Here is a 13,718-nt window from a genome sequence, read left to right as displayed (position 1 = left end):
GAAATTTCTTTGCAACAACTTACTCTTCACTTTATTTAATAATTATTATTTGATTTAATCACAAGAACTCGAGATTGTCAGTCCCAGGACTGATTCTTAATCCATTTTTTACACCCAAGAGAAAATAGAAAAATGACATTATCATGTAAGACAAATCCCCCGGGTGTTTCCAGTAGGGCAGTTGGAATTCCTGTTTTTCTTTCCTACTCAGGAATGCATATCAAAAGGTAAGGGAGTGAGAGCAATATTATTAATGGATACTTGTACCCCAATTTATTACTAATTACCAAGTACTTGTGGCAGACCTCACAACTGACCAAGACATGCTATAGAGAACAAGTGCTCTAGACTACACTTCTGCACTAGAATATTGGGGAGGGGAGGGCTATGGAAAGAAGATGAGAAAGTGGAAGGACTTACATCCCCATCCTTAGGTGGAATGGTCAATTCCATGTACCCATGAGGAATGTATTGCTGGCTGTAATCAAAGCGGGGTTTCTTCATGAGGTGAGTTCTGACAGTTGAATAGGCTCCATCACATCCTACAATGAGGTCACAAGTGACATCTTTGGGAACTTTGTCAGATCTGAAAAATAAAATGAACCATCAAAAAAAAAAGTCTAGTGGTGAAAATAATGATATACCTCCACTTGGGTATAAAAAGTAGAGACTCAATGGGGCCACTACTCACTTTTGCATATGTGACTTAGAGCTTTGAGTCGAAGCTATAAAATGAAGATGGTAACACTCATCCCAATCGTGGGTTTGCTTATGAGAATGAGAGTAACACACAACCACACTGATTAATGAAGACATGCCAGGCCATGGAAGTGTGATTAAGAGTTGACTTCCCTGCCAGAAGGAAGAGAATCTTGAAAAGAAGACAGTGTTCCAAGCAGAGGGAATGTATGATCAAGCGCAGGGATGTGACCAGGATTTTCTAGGAGCAATGTGGTTGGCTTGAGCAGAGGGGATTAGGAGACAAGCTTAAGGAAAGAAAATACAATGTGGGGAGGGAAAGGCAGGAGGAGAAGAAGAGGGTTTTGAATTTTAAGACAAAGGTTTAAATACATTATTCTGGCAAAAGAGAGAAAATCATTTTTTTTTCCACTGGGGAGATGATGTATGAAGAGCGGTAATTTAAGAAAATTCATTTGGCAGTGGACGAACTGAAGAGGAGGCAGAATGCAGAAGGGAGGGGGAACAAGGTGACTGCATAGCTTACATGTGCAGGGGTGAGAGCCCGGGGACTGTGGTGCTCAGGAAGGAGATATGGGCTCTGAGGCCTACAAGGAGTAAGAAGGACTGGGGATGCTCATAGGTTCAATGGGAGAAAATAGGGAAAAGATCTCATCAAGAATGATTCTATTTGGGTAACAGTCCTAGGGAGGTCAGGAGAGGGACATGCTTGGAGAGAAATAGATGATCAAGGTTTTAGATGTGATTGAGATCATGGGAAGACATACTCATGAAAGTGCTTAATGGGAAATGAACATTGATTGGGACTGAAATGAGGGTTGAGAATGAAGATACGTCAAGGCCTGGGCTAACTAAAGAGGTTCATTTTAAAGATGTGAATTTACAAGTGGCGGCTGAATGGAGTGAAAATCCATGACATACCCAGAGACTGGAACATGAGGGTTGGAACTTCAGAGGAAATAGAGTCAGCCACAGAGAGGCAGACAAATAGCATCTAGAAAGAGGAGAAGCAAGGCCGTGGAGGGTCCTCTGTTTCAAGGGAGGAGAGGGTTTGAAACAGACCATGGTGGCTGGTGTCTAATAGTGTAGGAGGGTGAGCGAGCATGAGAATCAAGAAGAATCCCGGGTGTTGGTATTCAGAAGGCATCTAGGGCCTTTTTTCAATCTAAAATTCTTTGAATCTAGAAACTATTTGAATGACCCTTTTAGTAATCATTTAACTCTTTCAAAAGAGCCAAAGAACAAAGTTTACAGATAAAACTCTCCACTCCCACCCTTCACCCTGAAGTCAAAAGGCTGACGGGCAGTTACCCAAGCACTGTGAGCCTTCCTTCCTCGGGATTACATTTCAACAGCCGGTGACCAAAGTGCACCTTTGCATTGGGGTATTTCTCAACAGCTGAGGAAACAAAGGAAGAAAACAAATGGACATGAAATTCCAATCTTTATTTCACTTAATCAAATCGAAGTATTAATCGTTTTCTGAGAACAGTATGATAGAGCAATTTATTCTTAACATTGTAAAAATGAACTAGTGAAAATGGTAATTTGACAACTCTTCAGCAAATGTTCCAAGATAATTTGGTAGTAAAACAGTTGAATGAAAATCAGCTATTCTTATCTAAAAACAAAAAGAAAAAAATCCAACTAATTCCATTATGCAAATTCTTACGTAATTGTTAGCACATGAGAAAGAAGCAGAAATATTTCAATCACATATTTTAAAAGTTGCCTCCAATTTAAAGCTTTATTTGTGATTGGAAATATTTAGCCAAACTTCTTTTCTCATACTATACTTGACTATCTCTTTTTAGCAAGTCTTCTAGACTTCTGACTCAAGTGGTCACAGATATTGATTATTATTAATTCTTTTTATAATCAAACACTGAAACACTTAGGGGAAAAAGTAAGAAGATTTGAAACTTTTCAATAAATAGAATCAGATTATTTTAGTGCTTTTTTGTTCTGCCTGCTAGCAATCTATAGAATTTAGTGAATTGCATTTTCTGAATTATTATTCATGTTCTTGTCAGAAAAGTAAAATATGATTCTTATTCCTATTAATTCTCGTGCATAGGTCTATAATTACTGGCTATTAGTTGTTTTTAAAGTTACAAATCAGAATGTAGGTGTTAGACCTGGAATAGACTGCACAGATTATTTAGTTCAAAACCCCTTCATCTTATGAAGGGAGTAACATGATCCTGGAAGAGAAAGTAAAAATGCCTGGAATCACAAAAAGTGAAAAATTGGGGAAAAATAAGCCAGATATTCTGACTTCCAACTCAATATTTCTGTCTGTACTTCTCTCTCCTTTTCGTCTGGGGTTTCGTCATCTTTTGTTCTGTTTTGCTTGAATTTGACTTGGGGTTTGAAGATTTTAAGATTCTTGGATATGAGATTGGAAATTTTAGAACGTTGAAATCCAAGAGACCCCAAACCTAAGACTTATCTATGTATAGGAAATCTTTTGGCAAATAACTTTGGAGAAATTGGAGTTTACCTGAACAACTAAGGGTATCTTTTACAAACACAAAATGTGTTTGCGGATTCAATTTTATTATTTTATTTTTTATTTTCTTCTTAAATGTATACTAGTGAATCCCCAAGAATTTTCCACAGAGTGCTAGTCCTGGGATATGCTCCCTAAAAAAACTGTTCTGTGGTCAAAGCCATTAAAGAAATGTGAATACTCTGACCCTCCTGGCTGTGCTGTCTTGGTCACCAGGCACAAGAGGCTCTTGCTTGAGTGCTTGAAATGTGACAAGTCTGAATGGAGATGTATTGCATGCATCGGATGTTGACAACTTATTAAGAAAAAAATATATATGTATAAAAGAATGAAAATGTCTCATGAATAACTGTCATATTGATTCCACGTTGAAATGATAATATTTTGGATATATTAGGTTAAAACATACTACTAAAATTAATTTCACCTGTTTCTTTCTAGGTTTTTGAGTGTGGTTGATATAAAATTTAAAATTACACATGTGGGGGCCGGCCCCATGGTGTAGCAGTTAAGTGTGCGCACTCCGCTGCTGGCGGCCCGGGTTTGGATCCCTGGTGCGCACCGATGCACCACTTGTCAAGCCATGCTGTGGCGCGTCCCATATAAAGTGGAGGAAGATGGGCATGGATGTTAGCCCAGGGCCAGTCTTCTTCAGCAAAAAGAGGAGGATTGGCATGGATGTTAGCTCAGGGCTGATCTTCCTCACAAAAGAAAAAAAAAAGTCACATGTGGCTGGCGTTTGTGGCTCCATCGTGGACAGTGCTGCTCTAGATCTGCAATGCAGACTAGTGGAATAAAGGCCCTGAGAAGTACTGTAAGAAAAGACTTTTAGAACTTGTTCGATGCAGGACTTACCGAACTCACTTGACCTCATGTCCTTTTTCTGTTTTGCTTAACAATTATTAACATCCCACAGAATTGTGAACCATGAAACAATACTACATGAAATGCTGATGCAGGGAAGTGATTTAGTTACAATGTTGCAGAGGGGAGGCTTATTCAGTCAGGAGGAATGAGCATGTATAATTGATCAAGTATGTGGAATGGGCAGCTCACACATTTGGCGCTGTGCAAAGGAATAAAGAATGTTACACTGCCAAACAAAGTTTAGGAGTCAAGAGATCTAGCATTCATTTTATTGACCTACTTATAGCATTTATGAAGTTGTATGCTGTGCAGCACATTCCTAATGAAAAATAGTTATGGGAGCTTGTGATCTGTACACCAAGATTGGATCTTCCTCATGTTTTAGCTCCTTTGTATTAGCAGATGTTTCATATATAATACTGGAGGCAGTGACTGTAGTACTTAAAGGCATGGACTTTAGAGTAAACAGACTCAAGTTCCAATCCAGATTCTCCCACTTATTAACAGTGTGACCTATTACACAGTGGAGCTCCCTAAGCCTCCTCCACCATCTGTACAACTGAGATGAAAATAATTCCCACTTCACATAGTTGCTGGGAGGGTTATATAAATTGATGCCTATAAAGGACTTAACATAGTGCCTGGTGCCTCGCTGAATGTTTGCTCCTATTTTTGTCTTGATAAATTCAGAGGATGCTAAAAAGAGATTGTCTTAGGTCAGCTATACTACTTTTTTCAAAAGTTGTTTTGTGGTTTATTTATTTTCTTAAGATCATGAATATATCTAGCAACGTAGCCACACCCCACCCGTCTACCCATCCAAAAGACAGTTTTACAAATATAAGCAAAGAAATGGAACTAAGAAGAATACTAAGCCCTATTTCCTAAGTCTCTGGTGAATCAACTAGAGTGACTTTCCCCAGGAACCCCTTTCCCAGTCAATTCAATTCCATGCAATTCATCACACATATTGCAAACTCCCTCTGGGTAGAGGACAGTGGAGGAACACAGAGAAATCACATGGAACCTCTGCTCTCCAAAGATGAGAGACTGCTGGACGGCATCAAGAGGGATTGAGTCAAATGATAGTAGAAATACTCAAGTGGCATGTTCTGCAGGGAATGAATCTGTTTAGTACAAATGCAGAAGGGGAGAAAAAACTATTGTGATCTAGGCCTACCTGGGATATGATTGGATTTGTTATCCAAGCTACAAGTTTAATTAGCAATCCAGTGGCTTTTCCATTAATGAGTAGGCCCTTTTAGCAACTCAAATTAGAAATATCAGTGTTATATTTTACACCTTCCTCTTTTTCAACGCCCTACACCCTCTGTCTGTTTGGTATCCTACAAACATCATGAATCTACACCCTCTCCTCCAACCACAGCTTGAGTCCAGGGCCTCGTTTTACACCCAGGGCTTATTGCAATACTCTGAAGACTGCAGCCCTCTGTCAGCCTCCACACTACTGCTTTTCATCTTTCTGAAATGCAAATCTAATCGTGCATCACTTTGCACATCATTCGTATATATCTGTTGTTCCACCAGACTTGAGTTCTTCACTGGGAAGTGAGCACTCATTCATTCCAGTGCCTAGAAGACAATAGGAATTCAATACATGTTGAACAAATGATTTTTATTTAGATCATTGATAAGATGAGAGAGAGACACTGGAGGATGTATCACTACTAATTTTCAAGAAGGACTTTGTATTGTATGTTGTCTTACTCTTAATAACCCATAAAAAGGAATAGGAAACAAATCTCAAGAAGTCAGGTGACAAGATTAGTCTCATGTACTTTACTCAAAATGACAACTGGGGAATAAAGCAGTGGACTTACCAGTCAACAGATCCTTGTTTAGATTTTCTCTGCTTATAGAAAGAATATACTGCAAGAAAAATATGGTAGACACTGTTTGTTTCCAGAGAATGGACAAATATGATTCGATGTTATTCACTCAGCAAGAGGAAATACTTATTATTTAGCAGAAGGTGGCAACCTTAGTTTTGTAAGCATTTAGCTAAGTAGCCTTTTTTAAATAAACACTTTAACCAAATACATATAATATAATGCTTAAGTTTAACCTAGGTTTTATCAAAGTTTGATACTATAAAAATCAAACCCTCTTTTGTAGCAAAAATATTATTTTCCCTGAGAGAGTTTTGTTTTAACAAGTCATAGATCTCATATTTTCATCTGAGATCTCCAAATTGAGCTGAAGTTTAAAAAACTTCATAAATGACAGCGTTGCTGGAATAAATGTGCTATTTCCCATAAAGACTACTTGGAAGGCCTTCATCTAAATGTGAAAGGGTGTGTGTGTGTGTGTGTGTGTGTGTGTGTGGTGGTCGTGGTGGGGAGGAGGTTGGTAGGAGTAGGATCAGTCCTTGCTGGGACACGTGTTGGTTGTTTCTGACTTTACAGGACAAGTCAGCAGGACCAACTGTTCCATGAGGCATGGCCGGCACAGTTCCTTTGGCCCACAATACTTTTAGGGGTCAGTGAAAATATTAATTTTAGTTAATTTTAAAACCAGAGGAAAAAGAATGAATACAGCCTGGATTATATTAATCTTTATACCAAGGCACTCATAAAATCTAATGTTTAATATTGTTACATTGTTACATAGAGAGAGGGGCCCACAAAGGCAAAAGTGCCTACCCAGGGCCCATGAAAGTCCTAATGCAGCCTTGCAATTCAAGGTGAGTTCATTGCTTTAAAAATTCAAAGCATATAATTTTCCAAATTATATAACATCACAACATTTAACACAAATATGCTAATTTATGAATCTTCAGCTCATCCAAATGCAGATGTTTAAAATTAATAGCTAAATCCGTACTTGGTGTGAAAATAATTCGGTCATGCTACAGAAGCAACGACTGAGGAGGAGCTTCCTGTGTCTTTTTTATAAATTAAAACGAACAGGGACCTCTTAATTGTCTGCTTCCGAGTTCTGTTTTCCGGTGGTCTTCTATGTCATTAATCACTGCACTTTAAAGGAAACCACGCTTGTCATTCAAAGGACATTAGGAAACATGCAAATTATGAAGGCTCGTTTACTTGGGGAAAGTTTTCTTTCTATATCAGTTATCAGGCTTGGTTGACATCTGTATCACCTGGGAGCTGAGAAATACGTCAGTCCCACGGGAAGTCCAGAGAGCATCCCTGCCTGGTCTACCCCACGTCTTTGGGTGGTATTGTATCACAACCGAAATTTAGAGTCACTCCCATTAAGTCTTACTTCTCCAATACCTATCCTAAGGTTGATCTTATGAAGAACAAATACGAATGAGAATAAATAAGTCAAGAGCTATAAAGTGGCTCTCGTAACCAAAAAAATACTAATAGAACCTCAGAGAAGTTGGATAATCTCCTTTGGAGATTTATAAGACAACAGTTGAAGTGCTGACTTTTTCAAATGTATTAGAAAAAAGTGTTTATATTCTGTATCCCGAATGCCTTCAAATGAGAATGTTTCCCAGTAAGGGGGCGCCATTTCTCTATTTGGGGCATAGGAGGTTAGGAGTAAAAATTGGGGAGCTCTGATCTGCTCTGTATATTAGAGACTATTTTGATAGTTCCCAGGGCAATTTGAGAGGGAGATGGAAGGAACTAGCAAGACAGGAAGCGTCTGGACACTGCAAGGGAGAAAGGGCAGAGAAACAACAACTGGAGGAGAGAGGCTCAGAGAAGGGCTTCAGAAAGGATTTTAGAGGTCAAATCGTGCACGTGAGGGCTTTCTAAGTTGTTTGCTGTGCTGTGCTCAATGTGGGCCCACCATGACCCCCAGGTCTTCAGCATATGTGTCTTGATGTGTCTTTTGAGTGAGTATTGTTTGTGGAAATTGGTGAAAGGGGTGAACTTCATGTCTGGACCATCATGGTAACAGCCAGTAGGAGGTGAGAGGGAGTGGACACCAAGAGGCAGTGGAGGCCAAGAGAGGTAGGCTTCCTGGGGACTGGCAGAAATCCTGGGGTCATGGGGAGGGCTTTGGACTTCCAGAGGCTGTGGAATTGAGCGATTCAAAGCAATTTTATGTGGTTCTTAAAGGACACGGAGGCCCCCATGTTCAACTCAGATATAAAAGTAATCATGCAAACCAAAGAAAGAGAGGTGGATGTAATTTTAGCATTAACTCAGTTCTTAAGAAGTGAGAAATGGCAGGATTGGTAGGGGAGGGATCATTTCCTCCCTCTTCTAACACCCCGAATGGGAACTCCCACCAACACTTTCACCCTCTTGGGGAATCACTGATGAAGAAGCTGCTTCTCTCTCTGGTGGTGAGCTTAAGGAAGACAATTTTAGTCTCATGTCCAAGTCACCCTCCTTCTCTAGCTCTTCTGGTATTTTAAACCATATCTTACTCCTTGGTCTATTTATACTTTATTGGTTCAATCTCTGTGGAGGACATGGGTTTGATGAATTGGCCTTCCTGGGTACATTCCATGTTAACTCAAGAGAAAGATGGAGTGATTATTATGAGTCACTCTCGATTGAGTAAAAGATATAGTGTAACTGAGCAGCACTGCCCAGCGCTCTTGTGAAAGCCTCCTACACCACACTCCACTCGCCGTTGTCTATGAGGAAGCCTGCCTTGTTTCTCCTGTGATGTTGCCCTCATATCATCATGCAACATGTTTCTTCATCTGTAAAGCAAGATGGCTGGATTCAATGAATCTAAGGTTGTTCACGGCTGTGAGATTCTGTTATGTGAATGTGCCTTCACAAGTTGTCTCATCCAATATATACTCGTTCTTTGAAAATTTACATTTTTTTAGAAGTCTGGGCTAACCTAATTTTCCTCCATAGACAGACCCTCGTTTGATTAGGACAGTGCTATTTCACTGCCAGTTTAAGAATTACACAACATGTCCATCTCACATCTCTCTGTCTCTGTGAAGTCTTCTCTGAAAACTAAAGCTTTCCTCTGTCTCTGAACCACACAGCTGAGGGCTCCTGCCACCACTAAGCTGAGTTCTTTCCGCGATGAACTCGATTACCGTCTGCCTTTACTGGATTGCAAGCTCCTCTCCGTACACTCAGCAACTGGCTAGGGCGTGGCACACAGGAGGACAATTATTATTTATAGAAAGGTTACATTTAGTATGCACAGCTTATACTTGACTTGCATGTGTTAATCTCACTTGCCTATTAAGAAGGGGCGATTCTTTTCTTTCCTATAGCACCAAGCTCAGTTTGGGGCTAATTAAACAGGACATATTAATTATCTGAAAATATTTTTCTGACTACACATGGTCAGTGGACTTTCTTCCCCCTCACTCCTCTGCCGGGCTTATGCATTAAGACTCTGTACCTATGTTTTTATAATGCCAAAATAAGCAGGTTATTATTTCTAAAAAGTCATTAAATAGGAAATTTTGATCCTTCCCCACCATCCTCCCCCAAGCACTTCTTTGTTGGAATGGTTTACTTTTCAGGTCCTTTTTACACAAATTTTAATTCTAGTAAAATACACATAATATAAAATTGACCATTTTGACCTTTTTATTTCTTTCCTTCTTTCTTTCTTTGTGAGGAAGATTGGCCCTGGGCTAACATCTATTGCCAATCCTCCTCTTTTTGCTGAGGAAGATTGGCCCTGGACTAACATTCGTGCCCATCTTCCTCTACTTTATATGTGGGACACCACCACAGCATGGCTTGATAAGTGGTGCCTATGTCTGTGCCCGGGACCTGAACCTGCGAACCCCAGGCCTCTGAAGCAGAGAGCACAAACTTAACCACTACACCACCCGGCTGGCCCCGACTGTTTTTAAATATACAGTTTGGTGGCATTGAGTATATTCCCAATGTTGTGCTGCCATCACTACCATCCATCCACAGAACTCTTCATTTTATAAAACTGAAACTCTGTACCCATTAAACAGCAACTCCTCATCCTCCATGTCCTCCATCTCCCGGCAACAACCATTCTACTTTCTGTCTCTATAAGTTTGACTACTCTAGGTACCTCACATAAGTGGAATCATACAGTATTCATCCTTTTGTGACTGTCTTATTTCACTTAGTATGAAGTCCTGAAGGTTCATCCACGTTGCAGCCTGTATCAGAATTCTCTTCCTTCTGAAGGCTGAGTAGTATTCCGTTTTACGTCGTGTAGAAAACCTACACTTCTCCTTCTGTATGTCTCTTTTACTCTCACACTACTACCACACTTACAGTTCTGACACCAAATATGTGGGGGTTTTCCCCCACCAAGCAATTCTCTGCAACATCAGCTGGGTGCCCTACAATTCAACTCAATTCTGACACCATCTATCTGGAGATAGCAACAGATCCCACAGGTTAAGGGCTCAGTCTCACAAGACTGCCCCACCCCACCACTTCAGATGCCAGTTACAAGTCCAGTTTGTCACTGTGCTTCTGACTGATCGGCTATAAACCAGACTCCCTCTTCGGGTTTGATTAGTTTGCTAGAGGGGCCCACAGAACTCAGGAAGACAGTTTACTTTTATCAGTTTATTATAAAAGGGTATGATAAAAGGTACAGACGAACATCCAGATGGAGGAGATGCATAGGGCAGGTACGTGGGAAGGGGCGTAGAGCTCCCATGCTCTCCCCGGGGCGCCACTCTCCCCGCACCTGCACATGATCAGCTACCTGGAAGCTCTCTGAATCCCGTACTTTTGAGATTTTTACGGAGGCTTCCTCACAGAGGAGTGCTTGATCATTAACTCCATTTCCAGCCCCTGTCTCCTCTCTGGGGAATGGGAGGCGGAGCTGAAAATTCCAAGCTTCTAATCATAGCTTGGTCTTTCTGGTCACCAGCCCCCATTCAAGAGACCATCAAGAGTCACCTCATTAGAACAAAAGACACTGCCATCACCCAGGAAATTACAAAGGATTTAGGAGCTCTGTGTCAGAAACCAGGCTCAAAGACCACATTTCAGAACAAAAGATGCTCCTAGTACTCTTATCACTCAGGAAATTACAAGGGTTTTAGCAGCTCGGTGCCAGGAACCGGGAGCAGAGACAAATATATATATTTTCTATTATCTCACATACGTGTACACCACATTTTGTTTATCCATCCATCCATCCATCCATCCATCCACGGACACTTGTGTTGCTTTCATCTTTTAACTATTGAGAATAATGCTGCTACGAACATGGGTGTTCAAATACCTCTTCGAGACCCTGTTTTCAGATCTTTCGGATATATGCCCAGAAGGGGAAATGCTGGATCATAAGGTAATTCTATTTTTAAGTTTTTGAGGAACCGCCACATTCTTTTCTGCAGCGGCTGCGCCATATTCCCACCATATTCCCACCACTGCACAAGTGTTCCAATTTCTCTACATCCTCTCCAACACTTATTATGTTCTGTTTTTGTTGTTGTTTCTGATAGTGGCCATCCTAATGGATGTGAGGTGCTTTATCATCACAAGATCCACAAAGACCTTTTTCCCAGGAGCACATGGGATTTATCTCTTGTTACCCAAAGTGTGGTCCGTGGATCAGCAGCATGGACACCACCCAGGTGTGTTTGATGCAGAACCTCAGCCTCCACCCCAGCCCTTCAGAGTCAGACTGTGCATTTTAATAAGATGCCAGGTGAGTCTGACCAGCACTGTTCTATCTGCAGTGGGAGCCCTGCGGAGGGTCAGCTACTCAGAAGAATGTGAGCCTCACTTGAGCTCTGCACTTAACAAAATGAGGCATTGCTGGGTAAAGCATGCTGGAGTTTTTCTCTCGTTGATGGATGTTTGGCACATTCATTGTCTCCCACAGAAACAAACTTAGCTGGTGTAACCAGATAAAAATGCACAATTTACCCAACTCTGTCCATTACTATGTAAAAGATAAGAAGAAAAACACAAAGCAAAATAGCGGATTTTCTTTTGTAAACTCCACATCACCATCTGACCTCTGTTGTTTTAGAAATTATACCATACTGAAAGCATTTCTGGTTCATTCTATAAATTCCATTACAATTAAATTTGGGGGAAGAGAGTCAGGGGAAGGCAACAACACTGGGAAACCCTCTAGAGTTGTACTTGCATGTTCTGCTTGACAATGAATACATGGTAACCTTCTCTATGTGATTGAAAGGAGATGGTAGAGAAAGGACATCCCAGGTCAGCATGAGCAAGGCGTAGAGGCAAAAACAGCCTAATGGTGATGGCAAAAATGGTGAACTCTTATCAAACGTTTATCAGGGACTGGGCCCTATTTTCAGCATCTCCTATGAATTAACTTGTTGACTAGTATGTGTTCCGAATTCTAGACTGAGGGAGGCAATGTCAAAGACAAGGCTGGAGAGGAAAGGAAGCACCAACAAGCAAGTGGCAAGTTCCAGACATCAGACTTATCTGTAACCAAACCAGAACCTCCAGGGTAAACCCACCTGTGACTTTGTCCCATAGGAGATGGCTGACTTTTTTCCCGAAAGAGAGTGAAGCATTCTTGCTCTCATGGGGATGCCTCGGGACATAATCTGAAATAAAGCAGAAATATCGACTTCAATTTCTATAACACGGCATCGTGCAAATAAGATAGGTATTGATTTTAAAGTGTGATTTTTCAACTATTTTCAAAAAATTGAAAAATAATGTTAAGGACACGGAAGCACAGTATGGCGGAAAGTTTCTTCATGCAAACTGTGTTCTTGCAAATTTTAGTTTTTGCTTTTTTCTTTAGCCTTTAGATTTTGGAATTGACTGTAAGTGTACCTGGTCTAAATCAAATATTACAACTGAGGAAAGTGGGTCACTGTCAGACAGGTGAAGTGATTTTTCTCATGATCACAAAAAAGAGTGATGCATGAAGAGTGAACCACAGGGCTCCTGAAACCCAGTGCAAAGTGTTTTCCTCCACACACACCCGAAGGAGAGCTATGGAAATGCAGTGGCACTTAGATTGACTTATATTCTCATTTCAAAGACACATTGTCAGCAAAAGTGCTATCAAGAAAAATGCATTATTTCTGTTCACATTTCCAAGCTACATGATAGACAGTGATAAGTTCAGCGACATTGACCCCATATGAGGAAAATCTACTCCAGGCCCACAATCCTTACCCAAACCCTTGGGGCCTGTTGGTTTTAGAATTCAGAAGTTTTCAAAATTTAGATGGGTGATGTAGTGTATTTGTGGATATCACATAGCACCCAGTGGAGTCTGGGGCACCACCCCATAGTCAAACACAATATTTCTGTAGCAAAACATATTCATGCCAGAAAAGACTTTTTAAAAAGTTCATAAAAAGTCTCACATCAGGTCAAGTTTGCTGCTGAGTGGGTGATGAAAAATCTTTCTATTTCCAGAGCTTTTTGGAGTACAGTATTGTGGATGAGAGATTATGGACCTGTATAGTCAAAGGAAGGGCGTTTGTCTGCTTCCCCTCATCCTGATGCCATCCCGGATCACACGCCCTATAGGCAGAGATCTACCATCCTGTTGAGAGCCCACTGTCAGAAGCAGTCATCTGGTGGGGTCACAGCATCCCTGCCCTGTGTCATGGGTCATGTTCCCCCAGGGGCCCCAAGTGTCAAGTGTTCACCCTTTTGCCAAATTTAGAAGCTCGGAAACCTTTGTAGAATGAGTTTTCATGCAGAGGTTCTTGGCATTACATAGTGCCAGGGTGAAAGCAAGACCATGCAATTGTTGACAA

At 40.8% G+C, this 13,718-nt stretch overlaps 1 protein-coding gene across 1 annotated transcript in view; it reads right to left on the bottom strand.

Annotated features, from left to right (window-relative positions):
- The window catches only part of KMO (kynurenine 3-monooxygenase), a 45,841-nt gene that overhangs the window by 14,223 nt on the left and 17,900 nt on the right, over nt 1-13,718 (bottom strand). Inside the window, exons 4-7 of the mRNA XM_004439604.3 lie at nt 12,453-12,542; nt 5,920-5,968; nt 2,011-2,098; nt 421-586 (exon numbers count right to left, since the gene is read on the bottom strand). Of these exons, the coding sequence (XP_004439661.1) occupies nt 421-586; nt 2,011-2,098; nt 5,920-5,968; nt 12,453-12,542 (393 nt within the window). The remainder of the gene's footprint in view (nt 1-420; nt 587-2,010; nt 2,099-5,919; nt 5,969-12,452; nt 12,543-13,718) is intronic.

Source organism: Ceratotherium simum, chromosome 36, assembly GCF_057802395.1.
Source record: "Ceratotherium simum simum isolate JZ-2026a chromosome 36, ASM5780239v1, whole genome shotgun sequence".
Taxonomy (NCBI): Eukaryota; Metazoa; Chordata; class Mammalia; order Perissodactyla; family Rhinocerotidae; genus Ceratotherium; species Ceratotherium simum.
The sequence above is the reverse complement of the archived record's forward strand: the minus strand, read 5'-3'. Positions and strand labels throughout refer to the sequence as shown.